The sequence below is a fragment of the Papio anubis genome, chromosome 20 (genome assembly GCF_008728515.1).
Source record: "Papio anubis isolate 15944 chromosome 20, Panubis1.0, whole genome shotgun sequence".
Classification (NCBI taxonomy): Eukaryota; Metazoa; Chordata; class Mammalia; order Primates; family Cercopithecidae; genus Papio; species Papio anubis.
Window position 1 is genome coordinate 31,799,252 of NC_044995.1, and position 21,336 is coordinate 31,820,587.

Below are 21,336 nucleotides of genomic sequence, written 5' to 3' on the forward strand. Positions count from 1 at the left end.
TTATACCACATAAATGGCAATGCAGACATTATAAACTAATAACATAATAAGCAAATGACATAATAAGAAAATAAATATAAGCAGATTGATATAATAAGCAAATTGCAATAAGAAGAGGAGACGGGAAAAGATATATATTTATCCTCACCAGGCTATGGAGGATTCACCACCAGAGAGGGAAGCAACAGCCACGACTCCAGAGTCAGACACCTGTCTGTGCACAGATTCACCTGTCCTCCACAAATACCCCTGTCTTGATGAATCGGCTCTGTCTAGGCAAAGGGCAAGGTGAATCCCTTGGACTGTTGCACAACCTGCGCCTCCTGGCTTCAAGCGATTCTCCTGACTTAGCCTCTGGAGTAGCTGGGACTACAGATGTGCACCACGACAAATGGGTAACTTTTTATATTATTAGTATAGATGGGGTTTCACCATGTTGGCTAGGCTAGTCTTGAACTCCTGACCTCAAGTGATCCACTCACCTTGGCCTCCCAAAGTGCTGGGATTACCAGCATGAGCCATCCATGCCTGCCCCTAAATGATTTCTTTCTATCTCCTATAGCAGTTTGAAATTACTTAAAGGTTGTTCCAAATTGAAAAAATAAAAAGAATGTGGATAAAAATAAAATATAAATAGATTTAAAAAATTACAAGATATTACAAAATACATACGTAAATCTGGAGTGGTCAAAAATGACAAATTTGATTTATTTATAAGGTTTTATTAAAATTAGCTTTAATAAATAATATACTATTACCAAAGTAAAAGTTGATTTTCTGTTGAACAAAAATTTTATGTATTATTAATATGACAGCAAATTACTTCCGGTCACCTTTTGAACACATTCAACAAGAGAGAGATTAAAAAAAAGATAAAATTTTCCCACGCTCTAGAGTGGGCGTAGCTCAGCTCGGGGAGGAAGCCCTGTTTGAAAAGGCTGCTGCTTAGGCTGTCGCTCTTTGTTCACTCAGCCCAGCGTCTGATGACACCTTAAGTCACTCAGGGCCTGAGGGGGCGAGGCCTTAAGCATTATCCAATCAGGGACGCTGGGCTGGAAACCGTCCAATCAGGCACGCAGCCAGAGTGAACCGTAAGGCTTCCGGGTTTGGCGGGGCCTTTGTCTCTCGCTGCAGCCGGAACTCCGAGTGTCTTCTTCACTGCTGTGTGTCTTCTGCTCCTAGAGGCCCAGCCTCTGTGGCCCTGTGTCCTGCAGGTATTGGGAGATTCACAGCTAAGACGCCGGGACCCCCTGGAAGCTTAGAAATGGTGAGAGTGCCGGTCCGACATCCCCAGAGAGGGGGACCCGCTGGTTGGAACCAATGGGAAGTAGCTGTGGCGGGACTCGGGCCTCCGGGCAGTCAGCTCCACAATCTGCGCCCCAAGTTCTCCTTGCCCAGCTCGGCCTCAGTCCCGTTCAGCCATAAGATGGCGGCTACGCTGACAGCCGGGCCCCCGGGCGTCCTGTCTCTTCCCTGCGCAGTGACCGTGCTCTGGCCTGGAGCGCTCTGTGGGCAGCTCTGCACCCGCAGCGCCCCATCTCTCCCAGAATGTGCAGGGACCACCGGAGGGTCGTCAAGGGAGAATCCTGACTCGGGGTGCGGGTCAGGGAAGAGCTGGAAAGGGAAGAGCTTTAGTCCGTGGGGTTCACAGTCTCTGTTTTCTGCTATTAAAAATTTATGGGGCCGGGTGCGATCGTTCACGCCTGTAATCCCAGCCCTTTGGGAGGCCGAGGCAGGCGGATCACTTGAGGTCAGGACTTGAAGATCAGCCTGGCCCAAATGGGGAAACCCCATGTCTACTAAAAGTGCAAAAATTAGCTGGGTGTGATGACAAATGTCTATAATCCCAGCTTCTCGAGAGGCAGGAGTGAGAGAATCGCTTGAACCCAGAAGGTGGAGGTTGCAGTGAGCTGAGATCCTGCCACTGCACTCCAGCCTGGTGACAGAGGAAGACTCTGTCTTTAAAAAAAAAAGTAAGCACCTTAAAATTTCCTTGTCTTATGTAAACTGTGTTTGAGTAATTTCCCTGGATTTTTCAAACACTTAGTTTCAAAAACCAAGTGAATAACTGATATGGAAATTAAAGCTTGAACCTAAGAACTCCAGGCTAAGGCTAATATTAAGCCTGCAACAGGATGTTATTAAAGACTCATTTAGTTTTTTTCTGAGGAGCCTCCCCTGCAGATTTCCCAGCCTGCTCATCCCAGCCATGTAAGGAGCCTTTATCCTGAGAGAAGCTACAGAGCCCTAGAAAGCTGGGGATCCACAGGCAGTTGCAGTTGAGATTAAGATGAAAGGAAACTGAGAGGGTCTTACTGATGATGAAGTTTTTATGTTTTGCGGCACTTTCTGCACTTCGTAAAATAAAAAACATTAAATTTATGTAAAAAAAAAAAAATGAATTCCAAAAAATTATTGCAACAGCAGAAAGTACCAAGTAAGTATAAGATCTTTATGGCTTGCAAAGATGTCGGCAGAAAAGGGCTTTCTTTTTTAGGGAGGAGCAAACAAGATTAGAAAGGAGGTGGGAGGGGAATGGCAAATGGAGAGTGAAAAAGTCGGATTTTAGGTCAGAGAATGTCTTACCCTGAAATCAGCGTATTCTTAGGAAGGACGTAAAATGGGGTTGTATGTCGACTCAGACTGAGGGTAGCACAAAGTTCAGGAGCCTGAAGGAGGGAGATAAGCTTAAGAAAAGTTTGACTAAGGATTATTTTATTTTAGGCTAAGTGTGGTGGCTCACGCCTGTAATCCCAGCACTTTGGGAGGCTGAGGCAGGCGGACCTGAGGTCAGGTGTTTGAGACCAGCCTGGCCAACATGATGAAATCCTGTCTCTACTAAAATACAAAAATTATTGGGAGGCTGAGGCGGGCAGATCACCTGAGGTCGGGAATTCGAGACCAATAAATAAATAAATAAATAAATAAATATAAAAATAAAAGATTCAGGTATGGTGGTGCATGCATGTAATCCCAGCTTCCCATAAGACTAAGGCAGGAGGAGATTCGCTTGAACCCGGGAGGTAAAGGTTGTGGTTAGCCGAGATCGCAAAACTGCACTTCAGTCTGGGTGACAAAGTGAAGAAATATTTTATTTTGAGTATGGAAGACAAATTCAGCTGATTTTTTTAATGAGAAAAAGGAGAAAATGTGCAGAGTGTGTGTCTGGCTGTGTGATAAGTAAGAAAAGAGAGCACCATCTAAGTCATAATGGGAAGAGTGTTTCTTTCCATAAACTGTTCCTGGAGCACACAAAGGATGGAGAATTTTATTAATCACAAATACTTTCCAGGATTATCTACGTGTTTCATATTTCCCTATCTTTTTTTTTTTTTTTTTTTTTTTTGAGACGGAGTCTCGCTCTGTGGCCCAGGCTGGAGTGCAGTGGCCAGATCTCAGCTCACTGCAAGCTCCGCCTCCCAGGTCCACGCCATTCTCCTGCCTCAGCCTCCGGAGTAGCTGGGACTACAGGCGCCCGCCACCACGCCCGGCTAGTTTTTTGTATCTTTTAGTAGAGACGGGGTTTCATCGTGTTAGCCAGGATGGTCTCGATCTCCTGACCTCGCGATCCGCCCGTCTCGGCCTCCCAAAGTGCTGGGATTACAGGCTTGAGCCACCGCGCCCGGCATCTTTCCCTATCTCTTTTCTTTGTTCTATCCTTTTCTTCCATTTAGCTTTTCCTGGGCTGCATCTCATATATGAAACTGGTAAACCTAACTACAGTGTTTTGCTGAGCTCTGTGAGTAGCTCTACCAAATTATCGAACTTAGGGAGGTTATGGGACTCCCCAGTTTTTAAACAGTAGCTCAGAAGCGTAGATAAGCCCATGGGGTTTGTGATTGGCATCTGCAGTGAGGACAGTGTTGCGGGACCGAGCCCTGAATCAGGGTCTGTGTTGACGCTGGGTGGTGTCAGAATTCAAGTGTTAGACAATGAGTTGGTGTTGGAGAATTGTTTGATGTTCAGCAAACTCTACAAATTTGGTGCCAGAAAAAAGATATCACAGAGGCCTGGCCTGGAATAAAACTCTAGGTGTTTGGGAATGGGAGCTCTGCTGTCCAGTACACAGGCTGTCACACTGCCCATTGTCCTGTGATTCCACGTATTCTCCCAGGGTGACAGAGGACTGAAAACTTAGAAGAAAGGAGCTCTGATGACAGACCCCCTTTTCCCACAGCTGCCACCACAGGCACCCACTCACAAACACACAGACATTGACATGGCCACACTCCTCTGAGGCGTAGGCACCACCCTCACGAACTTCACCATGGCGTTTTTGATCCTAGTGTTTCTTGCCAAGAACCCACAAGTCTCTACAAGTCTCCTGACATATCCCCACCCCCAGCTACTGAATCTGCAGCAGCAACCTGTTTTCTCCACCAACCTAGCATTTTGGACCAGCTGTTCATAATCTCATACGTTTGCATGCACTCAGTAATAAATCAGAGTACAGCTGCATTGGGACTACTGTCTGTAGCAAAAATCAGTCCTCTCACCCACATTGCACTCTCTCCCACCCAGGGATTTAATTTTTTCTTTTAGTTTTTATTTTTGTTTCGGGGTACCCTTGGGTTTGTTTTGGTACATGGGGGTTTTGTGCACAGCTTATTTTGTCACTGAGGTATTAAGCATAGCACAAAACAGGTATGTTTTCTGATCCTCCTAGTCTTCCACCCTCTACCCTCAACTAGGCCACAGCATCTGTTGTTCTCTTTGTGTTCATGTGTTCTTATTATTTAGCTGTTACTTATAAATAATAACATGCGATTGGTTTTCTGTTTCTGCATTATTTTCTTTTTCTTTCTTTTTTTTTTTTTTTTTTTGGAGACAGAGTTTCACTCTTGTTGCCCAGGCTGGAGTGCAGTGGTGTGATCCAGGCTCACTGCAACCTATATCTCCCAGTTTCATGTGATTGTCCTGCCTCAGCCTCCTGAGTAGCTGGGATTACAGGTGCGTGCCACCACGCCCAGCTAATTCTGTATTTTTAATGGAGACAGGGTTTCTCCATGTTGGGAAGGCTGGTCTCAAACTGCTGACCTCAAGTGATCAACCGACATTTGACTCCCAAAGTGCTGGGATTACAGGCTTGAGCCACTGCACCAAGCCTCTGCATTTGTTTTCTAAGAATAATGGTCTCCAGCTTCATTGATGTTATAGAAAACAACATTATTTTATTTTTTTGTGGCCACAAAGTATTCCATGATATTTATGTACCACATTTTGTATTTATTTTATTTTTGAAGACATGGTCTCCCTTATTGCCCAGGCTAGAGTGCCGTCGCATGATATTGGCTTACTTTAGCCTCAACCTCCCAGGCTCAAGCAATTCTCTCCTGCCTCATCCTCTTCTTGGGGCTACACATGGGCATTACCACACCTTGCCAATTTTTCTTTTTGTATTTTCCGTGGAGACAGGATTTTGCATTGTTTTCTCAGACTGGTCTGAAACTTCTAAGCTCAGGCAGTCCACCTGCCTCGGCCTCCCAAAGTGCCAGGATTACAGGCATGAGCCACCGCATCTGACCATACCATATTTTCTTTATCCAGTCTACCACTGATAGGCATTTAGGGCCTGTCCGTGTCTTTGCTATTGTGAATAGTGCTGCACTGAACATGCATGTGGATGTGTCTTTATAATATAATAATTTCTATTTCTTTGGCTATATACCCAATTATGAGATTCCTGGGTCAAATGATAATTCTGTTTTTAGTTCTGTGAGGAATCACCACACTGCTTTTTACAGTTGTTGAACTAATTTACACTCCCACCAGCAGAGTATAAACATTCCGTTTTCTCTGTAACCCTGCCAGCATCTGTTATTTTTTGACTTTTTAAAAATAGCCATTCTGACTGGTGTGAGGTGGTATCTCATTATGGTTTTTCTTTTAATTTCTCTAATCATTACAGATGAGCATTTTTTTCATATGCTTGTTAGCCACATGTATGTCTTCTTTTGAAAAGCATCTGTTCATCTTTTTTGCCTACTTTTTAATGAGGTTGTTTGTTTTTTTCTTTTAAATTTGTTTAAGTTTCTAATAAATTCTGGATATGAGACGTTTGTCAGAGGCAAAGTTTGCAAATATTTTCTTTCTTCTGTAGGTTGTCTGTTTACTCTGTTGATAGTTTATTTGCTGTGAAGAAGCTCTTTAGTTTAAATAGGTCCCATTTGTCAATTTTTGCTTTTGTTGCAGTTGCTTTTGGTAGCTTCATCATGAAGTCTTTGCCAGTTTCTATGTCTAGAATGGTATTTCCTAGGTTGTCATGCAGTGTTTCTTATAATTTTACATTTAAGTGTTTAATTTATCTTGAGTTGATTTTTGTATATGCTGTAATGAAGGGACCTAGTTTCTGTCTTCTACATAGTGCTAGGTAGTTATTCCAGCACCATTTATTAAAGAGAGAATTCTTCCCACATTTCTCTTGTCAGCCTTGTCAAAAATCTGATGGTTGCAGGAAGGTGCCATTATTTCTGGGCTCTCTATTCTGTCACATTGGTCTTCAGCTTGAGTCTCTCCAGCCTGGCTTATCATTGGGCCATCAGCCCAGGGTCACTGGAAATTCCCTCAAAATCACGTAGGTGTCTTTGAGGCATTTGAGGATGTTCAGAGCAGAATTGTGTTAGGCTGACAAGAGTGGCTAATTCTCCTTCTGTCTCAGTGTAAGAGAAATGAGTCATCCTGTGTTTGTTCATCCCCTCGTTGGTTGGTACCCAGATGAGAGTTTCTCCAGTTTTCTGGTCCTTGGATGATAAAGAAGGAAAAGATCTGGAGACCCAAATGGATAAACTAGTTGCTCCCATTTTATGGGACCATTAAAAAAAAAAACTATTGGCCGGGCGCGGTGGCTCAAGCCTGTAATCCCAGCACTTTGGGAGGCCGAGACGGGCGGATCACGAGGTCAGGAGATCGAGACCATCCTGGCTAACACAGTGAAACCCCGCCTCTACTAAAAAAAATACAAAAAATTAGCCGGGCGAGGTGGCGGGTGCCTGTAGTCCCAGCTACTCGGGAGGCTGAGGCAGGAGAATGGCGTGAACCCGGGAGGCGGAGCTTACAGTGAGCCGAGATCGCGCCACTGCACTCCAGCCTGGGCGACAGAGTGAGACTCCGCCTCAAAAAAAAAAAAAACTATTAAGCAGTCTTGGTTCCTACAATCCAGAAACTTTTAGTCTAGACAAGCAACTGGATAAATAATTGAATTATGCATCATGTGCTTGGTGCAATAAATAGATGTGTCCAAACATAGGAGTTTTCTGTGTTTTGCATAAAACTGATGATTCTTTATGATTAAATCAGATTTTATTTACTTTTTGAAAGACGAATATTTCAACAGTGATGCTGTGTTCTTCTATGTGCATTAGCACATCATAAAAATTTCTCCTAGTGCAGGTAATGGTTAATGATTCACTTGCTTAAATGGCTCTGACAGATTATTTTCACTATATAGCTGATTATTTTTCTCTTCATTATTAAGTATCTTTATGCAGCTCATGTGAGTAAACCATCACATTTAATCTGGCAGTTGTCCTTTCTTCTTAATTTTGTCTATATATTTGTCTTTGGAAAATGCAGGCTCTTATCTTTGTTTACAGGCCAGAAAAACTGAGAAAAACACAGGCTATTCCACTGACTGGATGTTTGACAAAATATCCTTCTTGGGCCAAAAACATTGACATTATTGGTGAGCTTGTTAGAAATTCGAAAAATCAGACTTCATTCCAGATCTTCTGGAAAAAAACCCCTGCACAATAAGGTCTTCAACGTATTGTATATATTTAAATTTGAAAGGTGCCTTCTAACTCAACATATCTTTTTCATCTGAATATTCACAACTCATTCCGTATGGTGTAAACATAGCACTCAAAAATGTACATGTTTGTGTTCCTTAATTTTACACTTTACTATCTAGAAAAATATACGAACTGATGTTGTGGATCTCATGCTGTTCTTTTTCTCAGAGAATACATTAGATAATATTTCTGTTTTGAAAGTTATTTTATTGGATAATTTTAGTCCTATAAGTCAGAACCATTTGTGTTTACTCTCTCATTTCACCTTAAGTCAAATTAAAAATTCCACGCATGACCACTTGGTAAAAACGTATGTGTGTGTGTTTCAGGGGCCATTGCAGTTTAGAGACGTGGCCATAGAATTCTCTCTGGAGGAGTGGCATTGCCTGGACACTGCACAGCGGAATTTATATAGGAATGTGATGTTAGAGAACTACAGAAACCTGGTCTTCCTTGGTGAGAAAAACTTTAATACATTATTCATAATATACACAAAAGGTTTTATTTCTCTTTTTTGTAGAATTTTTTTAGTAATTTATTCTTTTATAGAAGAGTTTCAGATCCACTTTTTCAAGAAAATCTTCAGAATTCGGTCATTTAGAAAAGAGAAACTCTTCGGTGCCTCTTGCCTGTAATCCCAGCACTTTGGGAGGCTGAGGTGAGGTGATTACCTGAGGCCAGGAGTTCAAGATCAGCCTGGCCAACATGGTGAAACCCCATCTCTACTCAAAGTAGAAGAAATTAGCCAGGCATGGTGGCACGCGGCTATAATCCCAGCTACTCAGGAGGGTGAGGCAGGAGAATAGCTTGAACCCAGAAGGCAGAGGTTGTAGTGAGTTGAAATCATGCCATTGCACTCCAGCCTGGGCAACAGAGCAAGATTTTGTCTTGAGGAAAAAAAAGAAAAAAAATTTCTTCAAGATGTTTCATCTTAATCCAACCTTTCCATATTTCTGAGGTGAGCTGTAATCTTCACTCCAAATTGGTGGTAATTCCAGAAATTTAGTGGCATAAAATATTGTAGCTTCCACCTGAAAACCTAATTACCACCACCAATTTTTGATTCAGTAGTGCCAGGCAGGACAATTAAGAAACCTACAAATTGAAAGTTATTTTCTTTCTTTCTTTTTGTTTTTTTTTTTTTGAGACAGAGTCTTGCTGTGTCACCCAGGCTGGAGTGCGGTGGTGTGATCTCGGGTTACTGCAACATCCACCTCCCAAGTTCAAGCAGTTCTGCCTCAGCCTCCCGAGTATCTGAGACTACAGATGCACATCACCATGCTCAGCTAATTTTTGTAGTTTTAGTAGAGATGGGGTTTCACCATGCTGGCCAGGCTGGTCTCGAACTTCTGACCTCGTGATTCACCCGCCTCGGCCTCCCAAAGTGCTGGGATTACAGGCATGAGCCACTGCACCCGGCAAATTGAAAGTATTTTCTAAATATTTAGAAATGTCTGTTATACATTTGTATTTTGGTATTAATTTACTAGAATATTTTATTACATCGTCTTTGCTGAGCACATTATTAGCTTGCAAGTGGAGAATATGAGCAAGATTCATGTTATTTGTTTTTAATAAAACAGGTATTGTGGTCTCTAAGCCAGACCTCATCACCTGTCTGGAGCAAGCAGAAAAACCTTTGACTATGAAGAAACATGAGATGGTAGCCAACCCCTCAGGTAGGTGTGAGTGAAAATGAATACAACAGACACTGATAAGAGGTCCCGAGGTCAAAGAGAAGGCCAGTCCTTAAAGGGTGATTTGGGAAGCTGTGTTCCAAAGGAAATAGTTCCTGGTCAGCTGGGTTTTTTTCTTTTTTCTTTTTTCTTTTTGTTTTTGTTTTTGTTTTTTTTTTCATTCTTTTTTAAAATTTTGCTCTTATAAAGGGGCATCTTCTGCTTATGCTTTTAAATTCTGTAAAAATTCTACTTTTCTTTCAGTGAGCTCCCTTCACGTTCACAGTGAGAGCCAAAGTCCTCTTCATGGCATGTAAAAAACTGCACAATCTGACTGCTTTTTCATTGTTTTGGGGACACATACATATCTGCATGATTTTGAGAATTATTTCTCTTTTTGCATCAGGTCTGAAATGTGTGAAAGTAGTCATTTCTGTTGAAAAAAAAAAATTTTTTTTCCTGCTTAGTCCTTTCTATTTTTATTACTACATAGTTTTAAAATATAGTTTGAAATTATAAGATGATATCCTTCTGCTTTGTTCTTTTTTTTCAAGATTGTTTCGGCTATTCAGAGTTTATTTTAGTTTGATGTAAATTTTAGAATTGTATTTTCCATTACTGTAAAAAAAAAAGCCACTGCAATTTTGACAGGAAGTTTATGAAATCTATAGATCACTTTGGATAATATGACACTTTAATAAGATTTATTCTTTCAATCTCTAGACATAAAATATTTTAAAATACATTTGGATCTTCTCATTTTTTCTTTTTTTGTTGTAAACATTTTCTTACCTTCTTGGTTAATTTTTTTCTCAGAAATTTATTATTTAATGCTATATTAAATAAGATTTTTTCTTCCTCTATTTTATCAGATAGTTTGTTTTAAGCATATGAAACCATACATACACTTGTGTGTTAATTTTATATTTTGCTAATTTACTCAGTGTGTTAGTTTAGATAGGTTTTAATGTACTGTTTATGATTTTTTAAATATAAGAGGTATGATCCACAAACAGCAGCTTCTACTTATTTTTCTTCAATTGCAATGGATTCTTTTCTTTTCTTTTTTTTCTTTTTTCCCCCCCCCCCAAGATGGGGTTGGGTTTCACTCTTGTTGCCCAGGCTAAAGTCCAATGGCATGATTTTGGCTCACTGCAACCTTTGCCTCCCAGGTTCAAGAGGTTCTCCTGCCTCAGCCTGCTGCGTAGCTGGGATTACTGGTGCTCGCCACAACACCCAGCTAATTTTTTGTATTTTTTTGGTAGAGACCAGGTTTCACCATGTTGGCAAGGCTGGTCTCAAACTCCTGATCTCAGATGATCTGCCTGCCTTGGCCTCTGAAAGTACTGGAATTACAGGCATGAGGCACCGCTTCTAGCCCAGTTGTGTGGGTTTCTATGTAGGCAGAACTGACCATAAACTGTGGTTCAAGTAACTGAAACTGAGTCAGGAACCACTTCAGGAACCCCAGTAAAGGCCAAGGTCTGCAGGCCTGCCTACATTGCTGTAAATGGGTGTCTTCTTCTAGGTCTCTGGAATGGAAGGACCTCTGCCAGACTGTGGCTGGGAGTTTGGGGTGGTTATAGAGTAAGTTCAGAATTCTCAGTGGGACTAAGTTGGGTGAACCCTATCCTGGTCTGTAGCCATGAACAAGGGTCCTGTAGTTTCCCACCTGAATGAGAGCCTGCCTTCTGAATACGACACTTCTCAATCTTAAGCTTTAACAGCGTTTCACAACTCCCTCCCTGGCTCTCAAATCTCCCTTAGGGGCACTTATTTTGGAGATGGCATCTTGCTACATCTTTGATCTGGTCTTTGAGACCCAGGCTGGTCTCAAAATCCTGGCCTGAAGCAGTTCTCCAACCTTAATGTACCATGGAGCTGTCATTACAGGTGGGAGTCATAATCCTGGTTCTCTCATAAAAGTATTTTTGTCAGAGATGGCTGACATTGTTTTGCCGTAATGGAATATGAAAATACGGCACTTTTAATCTTTTCATCTCACTGATGTCACTCTCCCTATATGTTTTTACTTTCTATTTTCTCTTTCAGATTTGTTTGTAATTTTAGATTCAGGTATTTAAGACAATATGCTAGAATTTGCATGGTATGCCTGAAGTAAATTGCATAATTAGTAGGCACCCATAGTTACTAAAATAGTTATTTATAAATTTAAGTTTGTTGCAGGCAAAAAAGAATTATAGGATGTTCATCTACTTTTTTCAGCCTATATCTCCATAATAAAATAGTTTATTTCCTAATATTTGTTTTACGTATCAGAGGGTCTAACACTATTCTGGAAAATATATATTTTTTTATTTAACAATGTAAGGCTACTCTTTGTTTCTAAAGGTGGATTATAGCAGTTTCATTTTGTGTAAGAATACCATATATTGAAAACATTAAAAGTAACTAGTTTCTTTTAAATGCTAATTTATTTTCTCATTAGAATCTTCTATTTATAATTATACTGTATATTCTCTGAAATTTTACTGCCACACAGTACATGCCAATGATTCAGAATACTTGCATTTAGTGAGTACATACTAATAGTTAAATATTGCAATTATCTAGAAATTTTTTTTGTTGTTTTTTTTGAGATGGAGTCACACTCTGTCACCCAGGCTGGAGTGCAGTGGTATGATCTTGGCTCACCGCGACCTCCACTTCCTGGGTTCAAACTATTCTCATACCTCAGTCTCCCAGGTAGCTGGGATTACAGACATGTGTTACCATCCCCAGCTAATTTTTGTATTTTTAGTAGAGATGGGGCTTCACCACGTTGGCCAGGCTGGTCTTGAACTCCTGACCTCAGGTGATCTGCTCATCTTGGCCTCCCAAAGTGTTGAGATAACAGTCGTGAGCCACTGCGCCCAGCCTGACAATTTTTTAAAATTATACATCAATGTTGCATACAAGATTTTACGAGTAAACATTTCTCTTATTGTTGTTTTGAAGTTTTGAAAAGTGATTCTTCTGCCTTGACCTCCTGAGACGCTGGGACTACAGGCATGTGCCACCACGCTCAGCTAATTTTTGCATTTTTAGCAAAGATGGGGTTTCACCATATTGGCCAATCTGGTCTGGAACTGCTGACCTCGGGATTTGCATGCTTTGGTCTCCCAAAGTGCGGGGATTACAGATGTGACCCACTGCACCTGGCCTCAGTGTAGGTTTCTTAACATTAGTTTATTGGGTGTTTTGGGTTTACTTATGTATTACAATTTTAGACAATTTGTAATTCTTTTTGTACATTGTAAGTCAATTTAAGATATAAATTATGCATGTCTATCACAATCAGATTACGTATGTATGTGTATTTATCTATAAATATGACCCCAATTTTAGTTATGGCTTATCCTATATTCTTTCTTAGCTGATTTTTGATGGTAGTTTTATCTTGTCTAAGTGACTAGTCATCAAGATAGTCTTATTTTCACCATGTGTTTAATGATGACTATATATTTGCTTTTGTGAGAGAAGCACTTCTACGATTTGAAAGTAATTTTCAAAAAGATATATAATTCTGGTTTTTTTTTTCAGTTTTTCTTTAAAAAAATTGTCTTAAAAACACATAACATAAAATTTACCATCTTAAATCTATTGAAGTGTGCATTTCAGGGGCAGGCTAGGTGGAGGCTCTTATTTGTAATCCCAGGATTTTGGGAGGCCAAGACTGGAGGATCCCTGGAGCCCAACAGTTTGAGATCAGCCAGGGCAACATATGGTGACCCCTCTCTCTAAAAAAAAAAATTAATAATAGCCAGCTATGGTGGTGTGCAGCTGTGGTCCCAGCTACTTGGGAGATTGAGGGGAAGTCAAAATTGTACCACTACACTCCAGCTTCGGTGACAGAGTGAGACCCTGTCTCAAAAAAACAGCTGTTCATTTCAGGCGTGTTAAGTATATTCACATTGTATGCAAAAGACTTCTAGAAACTTTACACATTGTAAAACTAAAAGTCATTGACCATTAAGTACTAACTATTCATTTTACCCTCTCTCCAGGCCTTAATAGACATACTTTCCACTTTCTGATTTTATGATTTTGACTACTTAAGATATCTCATGTACATAGAATCATACAGTATCCATAATTCTGTCACTGGATTAATTCAGGTGACATAATATTCTCAAAGTTCATCTTAAAATTGAGAATATTGTTTTTTCTAAGGTGGAATAATACTTCATCATATGTATATGTTACATTTTTTGATATGTTTATAAATCAAGAGACATCTGGGTTGCTTTTGTGAATACTGGTACAATAAACATGGATTTTCAAATTATATCTTCCAGGTCTTGTGTTGCATATTTTGTTTTTTTGTTGTTTTCCTTTTTTTGACATGGAGTCTCACTCTGTTGCCCAGGCTGAAGTACAGTAGTGTGATCTCGGCTCACTGCAACCTCTGGCTTCTGGGTTCAAGCGATTCTCCTACCTCAGCCTCCCAAGTAGCTGGGATTACAGGTGCATGTCACATCACCAAGCTAATCTTTTATTTTTAGTAGAAATGGTATTTCACTATGTCAGCCAAGCTGGTCTCAAACTCCTGACTTCAGGTTATCTGCCCACCTCAGCCTCCCAAACTGCTAGGATTACAGGCTTGAGACACTGCATATGGCCTGTGTTACATATTTTGGATATAGATTTATATATGAGGAACATTTATAACATTTTAAAATAATGGCTGTGTCTTTGTTTTCCACCAGCAATCAACATCGGTTTTATTTTCATTGCACCTAATGGGTGTAAGTTGATTTTGTCATTGTGTTTTTTTTTTAATTTCTCTACAAATTAGTAATTTTGTATGTTCTTTCAAACGCTTTTTCCCATTTGTGTATTTTTATGTTTAAGCATTTTATTTAAAATATGTAATTGGCCGGGTGCGGTGGCTCATGCCTATAATCTCAGCACTTTGGGAGGCTGAGGCAGGGGGTCATGAGGTCAGGAGATCGAGACCATCCTGGCTAACACGGTGAAACCCCATCTCTACAAAAAATACAAAAAATTAACTGGGCATGGTGGTGGGCGCCTGTAGTCCCAGTTACTCGGGAGGCTGAGACAGGAGAATGGCGTGATCCCAGGAGGCGGAGCTTGCAGTGAGCTGAGATTGCCCCACTGCATTCCAGCCTGAGTGACAGAGCGAGACTCCGTCTCAAAAAAGAAATAATAAAATAAAATATATTATTGTATCATTCAAGGAAATAAACAACTTTATTTTATCAGTGTTGATATTCAGTTTTCAACATTTTTAAAAGAAATTATTTCTCTGTATTTTGTATGCATGGCAACTTTGTGGAAGATCATCTGATCGTATACAGAAGGGTTCATTTCTGAGCTCTCTATTCTGTTCTTTCATCTGTTTATCTTTGTGTCAGTGTCATATCGTTTATGTTACTGTAGGTTTTTTTTTTTTGAGTCAGAGTCTCGCTCTGTCACCCAGGCTAGAGTGCAGTGACGCAATCTTGGCTCACTGCAAGCTCCACCTCCCAGGTTCACGCCATTCTCCTGCCTCAGCCTCCCAAGTAGCTGGGACTACAGGCACTCGCCACCATGCCCGGCTAATTTTTTGTATTTTTAGTAGAGACAGGGTTTCACTGTGTTAGCCAGATGGTTTCAATCTCCTGACCTCATGATCCACCACCCCACCCTCCCAAAGTGCTGGGATTACAGGCATTAGTCACCGTGCCTGGCCATGTTACTGTAGGCTTTAACTGTAGGTTGTATTGACATCTTTGAAAAATGAAACTTTTTGCCCCCTGAGCAAGAATATGTTGTAGAGTGTGTTTCATTTTCACGTATTTTTGAATTTTCCAGTTTGACTTTTGCTTTTAATTCCTAGTTTCATTCAGTTTTTGTTAGAAAACACAGTGTATACTTTTAGTGTTTTTAAAATAATTGGTTGTTGTTTTGAGACAAGAGCTTACTGTCACCCAGGCTGCAGTGCAGTGGCAGAATTGTGGGTTACTGTAGCCTTAGCCTCCGGGGCTCAAGTGATCCCCTTCACCTCAATATTTTGAGTAGCTAGGACTGTAGATATGCACTACCATGTCTGGCTAATTGCTTGTTTGTAGTGTTAGGATCTCACTATGTTACCCAGGCTGGTCTCAAACTTTTGGCCCCAATCAATCTCCCAAAGTATTAGGATTATAGCCAAGAGCCATGGCACACAGTCAGTATTTTTAATTTAACAAAACTTGGTATGTGTCCTAACAGAATATACCAGATGCAAATAGGAATATTGTGTATTATCTTGGTTTTGACCGGAGAGTTTTGTGTGTTTCTGTGAAGCCTAGTTGGTCTATAATATGGTTTGGATGTCCATGTTATCCAAACCTCATGCTGCAATAGAAATTCTCAGTGTTGGATATGGGACCTGGTGGGACATGTTTGGGTCATGGGGGCGAATTTCTCATGATCCACCCGTGTCAGCCTCCCAAAGTGCTGGGATTATGGGCATGAGCCACTGCATCTGACGGGGAATTTACTTTTAAAGGCATAATGTTATACTGGAGAGCAGGAAGAGCGGTGTTGGGTATAAGTAACAGGCTTTTCTTTATCTTCTGTGTGACTCTTTGCATTGTGCTCGCCTGGGGCCCTTCATACACTTAACTGACTTATAAATTTTTTACAGATATATTTTGGGCAGTATGTTTTTGTTATATTTATGTGTCCAGGAAGAAATTACAGCTTGCGATATTTTGCTGTGTCATCTTGCTTAGGTAGTTTGTATAACTTTATAGGTTAGATTTGTAAATTATATTTATCCGAGTCTAGCAATTGAAGTAATGTGTTTTTATTGTTTCTTTCAGTTTTGTGTTCTCATTTTACCCAAGATCTTTGGCCAGAGCAGAACATAAAAGATTATTTCCATAAAGGGATACTGAGAAGATATGAAAAATGTGGACATGACAATTTACAGTTTAAAAAAGGCTGTGAAGGTGTGGATGAGTGTAAGGTGCACAAAAGAGGTTATAATGGACTTAACCAATATTTGACAACTACCCAAAGGAAAATATTTCAGTGTGATAAATATGTGAAAGTCGTTCGTAAGTTTTCAGATTCAAACAGACATAAGATAAGACATACTGGAAAAAAACTTTTCAAATGTATAGAATGTGGCAAAGCTTTTAACGAGTCCTCAACCCTTACTACACATAAGAAAATTCATACTGGAGAGAAACCCTACAAATGTGAAGAATGTGGCAAAGCCTTCAACTGGTCCTCACACCTTACTACACATAAGATAATTCATAGTGGAGAGAGACGGTACAAATGTGAAGACTGTGGCAAAGCCTTTAGCCGGTTTTCATACCTTACTGCACATAAGATAATTCATAGTGGAGAGAAACCCTTCAAATGTGAAGAATGTGGAAAGGCCTTTAAGCGCTCCTCTAACCTTACTACACATAAGATAATTCATAGTGGAGAGAAACCCTACAAATGTGAAGAATGTGACAAGGCCTTTAAGCGCTCCTCTATCCTTACTACACATAAGATAATTCATAGTGGAGAGAAACCCTACAAATGTGAAGAATGTGGCAAGGCCTTTAAGCACTCCTCTGTCCTTACTACACATAAAAAGAATCCATACTGGAGAGAAACCCTACAAGTGTGAAGAATGTGGCAAAGCCTTTAAGTACTTCTCATCCCTTACTACACATAAGATAATTCATACTGGAGAGAAACCCTACAAATGTGAAGAATGTGGCAAAGCCTTCAACTGGTCCTCACACCTTACTACACATAAGAGAATTCATACTGGAGAAAAACCCTACAAATGTGAAGAATGTGGCGAAGCCTTTAAGTACTCCTCTTGCCTTACTACACATAAGATAATTCATACTGGAGAGCAACCCTTCAAATGTGAAGAATGTGGCAAGGCCTTTAAGTGCTTCTCTGTCCTTACTACACATAGGAGAATTCATACTGGAGAGAAACCCTATAAATGTGAAGAATGTGGCAAAGCCTTCAACTCGTCCTCACACCTTACTGCACATAAGAGAATTCATACTGGAGAGAAACCCTACAAATGTGAACGATGTGGTAAGGCTTTTAAGCGCTCCTTTATCCTTACTAGACATAAGAGAATTCATACTGGAGAGAAACCCTACAAATGTGAAGAATGTGGCAAAGGCTTTGGTGCCCTCTACCCTACTGGCTACATAAGGTAATTCATACTGGAGAGAAACTATAAATGTGAAGAATGTGGCAAAGCTTTTAACCCACTATCCTTTTTACACATAAGAAAATTCATATTGGAGGGAAACTGTAAAGCGTGATAAATGTGGCAAAGCCTTTATTTCATCCTCACACCTTAGTAGACATGAGATAATTCATGCGGAAGAGAAACCCAATAAATAAGAAAATGCGACAAAGCCTTTAAGGACACCTCTGCCCTTCCTAGACATGATAATTCATACTGGAGAGAAACCCTGTGAGTTTGATGAATGTGGGAAAGCCTTTAGCCAGCTATCAACTTTTACTAAATATGAGAATTTATATTAAACCCTACAAATACAAAGAATGTGACAAAGCTTTTAGGAAGTTCTGAACCCTTCTTACACATAATTCGTACTGGACAAAAATCCTACAAGTTTGAGGAATGTGGCAAAGCCTATAACAAGTTTTCAATTTTTTTTTTTTTTTTTTTTTTTTGAGATGAAGTTTCATGCTCATCACCCATGCTGGAGTACAATGCCATGATCTCGGCTCACTGCAACCTCTGCCTCCTGGATTTAAGCCATTCTCCTGCCTCAGCTTCCTGAGTAACTGGGATTACAGGTGTCCTCCAACATGCCCAGCTCACTTTTGTATTTTTAGTAGAGATGTGATTTCGCCATGTTTGCCAGTCTGGTCTCGAACTCCTGTCCTCAGGAGATGCACCTGCCTTGGCCTCCTGAAGTACTGGGATTACCGGCGTGAGTCACGATACCCAGCCACAAGTTCTCAATTCTTAAGAGACATGGTGATAATTCATACTGAAGAGGAAATCTACACAGCTAAAAAATATGACAGTGCTTTTACCAACACCTCCAACTTCTCTATACGTAACAATGATTATACTAGTGTGAAACTCTAGAAATATATAAAATGTATCAAAGCCTTTATATAGTTGCCACACTTGATTGTAGGTAAGATAATTCATAGTGGCAAAACTACAAGTGTGAAGAATGTGGCAAAACTTTTAATCAGTTCTTAAACCTTATTTCACAGAAAAGCTAGTATCCTTGAGAAAAACTGTACAAATAGAAGGAATATGGAAAACCCATTAATTCCTACTCACATCTAACTCAACATAAAAAGATTCCTTTTAATAAAAGCATTAAAATTGCAGTTACTGTCAAAAAAACTTTCAGAAAGTATAAGTCTTTAAAATGAGTATTTTTTGTGAAGACAAGCATTACAAATATAAAGAGGGTTATATAGTACATTTACTTTTATCACAGATTTTATTGCACACATTTTGTACTGAAGGAAACCCTAAAGCAGTTGCTCAAGCTTTGTTCAACATCAGGGAATTTATATTGGAGATGAGTCCTACAAATGTATTAAGTTTAGAAATACCTTTTTTTTTTTTTTTTTTAGAAACTACAGCTTAGAAAACAGCAGAGAGTTTATACTAAAATATAATTTTGCAGATGCAGTAAATATGAAAAAATATTTAATTCAAAATAGATTGTATATAAATATCAGAGAAGTTACAGTAGAATAACTAAGGCCCTGATATTTCAGACATTATACTAAATCAGAGCATTGGGTATAAAAAACTAATCCACAGCAGCAGTTTTTAGGTAAATGATTTCTATGTAACTTTAAAAGGAGTAGATTTTTGGAAGCATTGTAATTCCGTTGGAAGTGTATTTGTTTCCTTGAATAAAATTTTTTGAAAGCTGAATAATGATGTAATACAGATTTCAAATTATGCTGTTATTTTATTTCTGTTCACATGTGAGAAAGCATGTGATCAATTGCTTCTGCATCAGAGATACCAGAGATTTTAAAAAATTATTTGGACATTATGACCTTTTCTATAAAATAATAATAACATTAAAATGTAAGATCCATAATGAAAACACAAGTGGAGAGGCTCATTGTAGTAAAATTCTATTAAGTAATGCATAAGGTAAATGTTCAGAGCAATAACTTTATTATAGTGACAAAGAATTATGTTTAGAACTTTATTAAATGAGTATAATACTTTACCACTTGTACTTTTATGTAATAAAATGCAGTACATTTTAAAACTGTTAGGGCTGGGCTTGATGGCTCACACCTGTAATTTCAGCACTTTGGGAGGCCGAGGCGGGTGGATCACCTGAGGTCAGTAGTTCAAGACCAGCCTGACCAACAGACTGGTCTTGAACTACTGGAGAAACCCAGTCTCTACTAAAAATACAAAAAAATTAGCCAGGCATGGTGGTGCATTCCTGTCATCCCAACTACTCAGGAGGCTGAGGCAGGAGAAACGCTTGAACCCAGGAGGCAGAGGTTGCAGTGAGCCGAGATTGTGCCATTGCACTCCAGTCTGGACAACAAGAACAAAACTGTCTCCAAAAAAAAAATTGTTAGGTTGTGAACTTAATTTTATTTTATTTTTACCATATTAAGACTATTGTGCATTGGATGAACCATTATTGTGCCACTAACTTTATCCCACCTTACTCAAGGGTGTAGGTACAAGATGGTAGGAATATAATATACTATTTGGCACATAGTAAAATAACATCTCTATTAGTCACCTTGTTAGTGGCTTTAAACTGCAAATGAATTAAAGTGTATTGTTCCCATAGATTAAATGTTTACTCTTTTTTCTTATTGAAATTTTTTATTTGTATTCGTGGATATGTAGTATGTGTATATATTTATGCCTTATATGGCATCTTTTGACTCAGGCCTACAATATGTAATAATTACATTATGGTAAATAAGGTGTCCATCACCTCTAGCATTTATCTTTTGTATTACCAATAGTGTAATTATATGCTTTTTCATTTAAAAATGTACAATTGTTATTGACTACAGGATTATTTTTATGGTCATAATAATTATACAAAAGTATAAATAAAATACAGCCAGGTGCAGTGGCTCACATCTGTAATTCCAGTGCTTTGGGAGGCCGAGGCAGGTGGAATGCTTGAGGGTAGGAATTCAAGACCAGCCTGGCCAACGTGGTGAAATCTTGTTTCTACTAAAAATACAAAAATTAGCCAGGCATGGTGGCACATGCCAGGATGCTGAGGCAGGAGAATTGTTTGAACCTGGGAGGTGGAGGTTGCACTGAGCTGAGATCATGCCACTGCACTCCAGCCTGGCTGACAGAGTGAGACTCTATCTTAAAAAAAAATAAAAAAAATAAAAAGTATACATTTCTGAGTCCTGAAAAATTATTAATAAATATTTGTAATATAGTGTTCCTTGAACATGTGGTCTCTGCCTGCAAGCATACAGACACTTTTAGTTTTAATTTACATAGAGTTAAATACACACATACTACTCTGAAGAGAAACCTTAGGTGTAAGAAAATTATGAAGTGAGTGTTTGTGTGTGAGTATAGGTTTGTATATATTTTCAGAAGAAAAGAGCAATTATTGCAGCAAGACAAATTATGTTAATTAGGTGATTAACAAAACTAAACACTTTAAAAATGCTGAAAGCAAATCTATACTCTGCTTTGTATTGAATTTATTAATATAAAATGTTCTGGCTTGTGATTCGGATTCTCCCCAGAATCTGTCTATTAAAGTACAGGCAGCTTTGTCTCCAGAAACAACTCTCTTAAGTACAATAATAAAAGCGCTCTTCAAACAGAAAAATTAAAAAAAAAAATCATTTTTAACACTTACTTGAATGAGCATTCAATCAAAATT

At 39.3% G+C, this 21,336-nt stretch overlaps 2 protein-coding genes across 2 annotated transcripts in view; both read left to right on the forward strand.

The window, feature by feature from the left end:
* Window positions 1-21,336, forward strand: part of LOC101007196 (zinc finger protein 506) — a 504,157-nt gene that overhangs the window by 51,872 nt on the left and 430,949 nt on the right.
* LOC101010217 (zinc finger protein 737) lies at window positions 950-19,364 on the forward strand. Its single transcript, XM_031660353.1, is given in 6 exon segments — window positions 950-1,267; window positions 8,120-8,246; window positions 9,374-9,469; window positions 16,279-17,045; window positions 17,047-17,605; window positions 17,608-19,364. Coding segments are annotated over 6 exon segments (1,608 nt in total). The 5' UTR covers window positions 950-1,264; the 3' UTR covers window positions 17,664-19,364.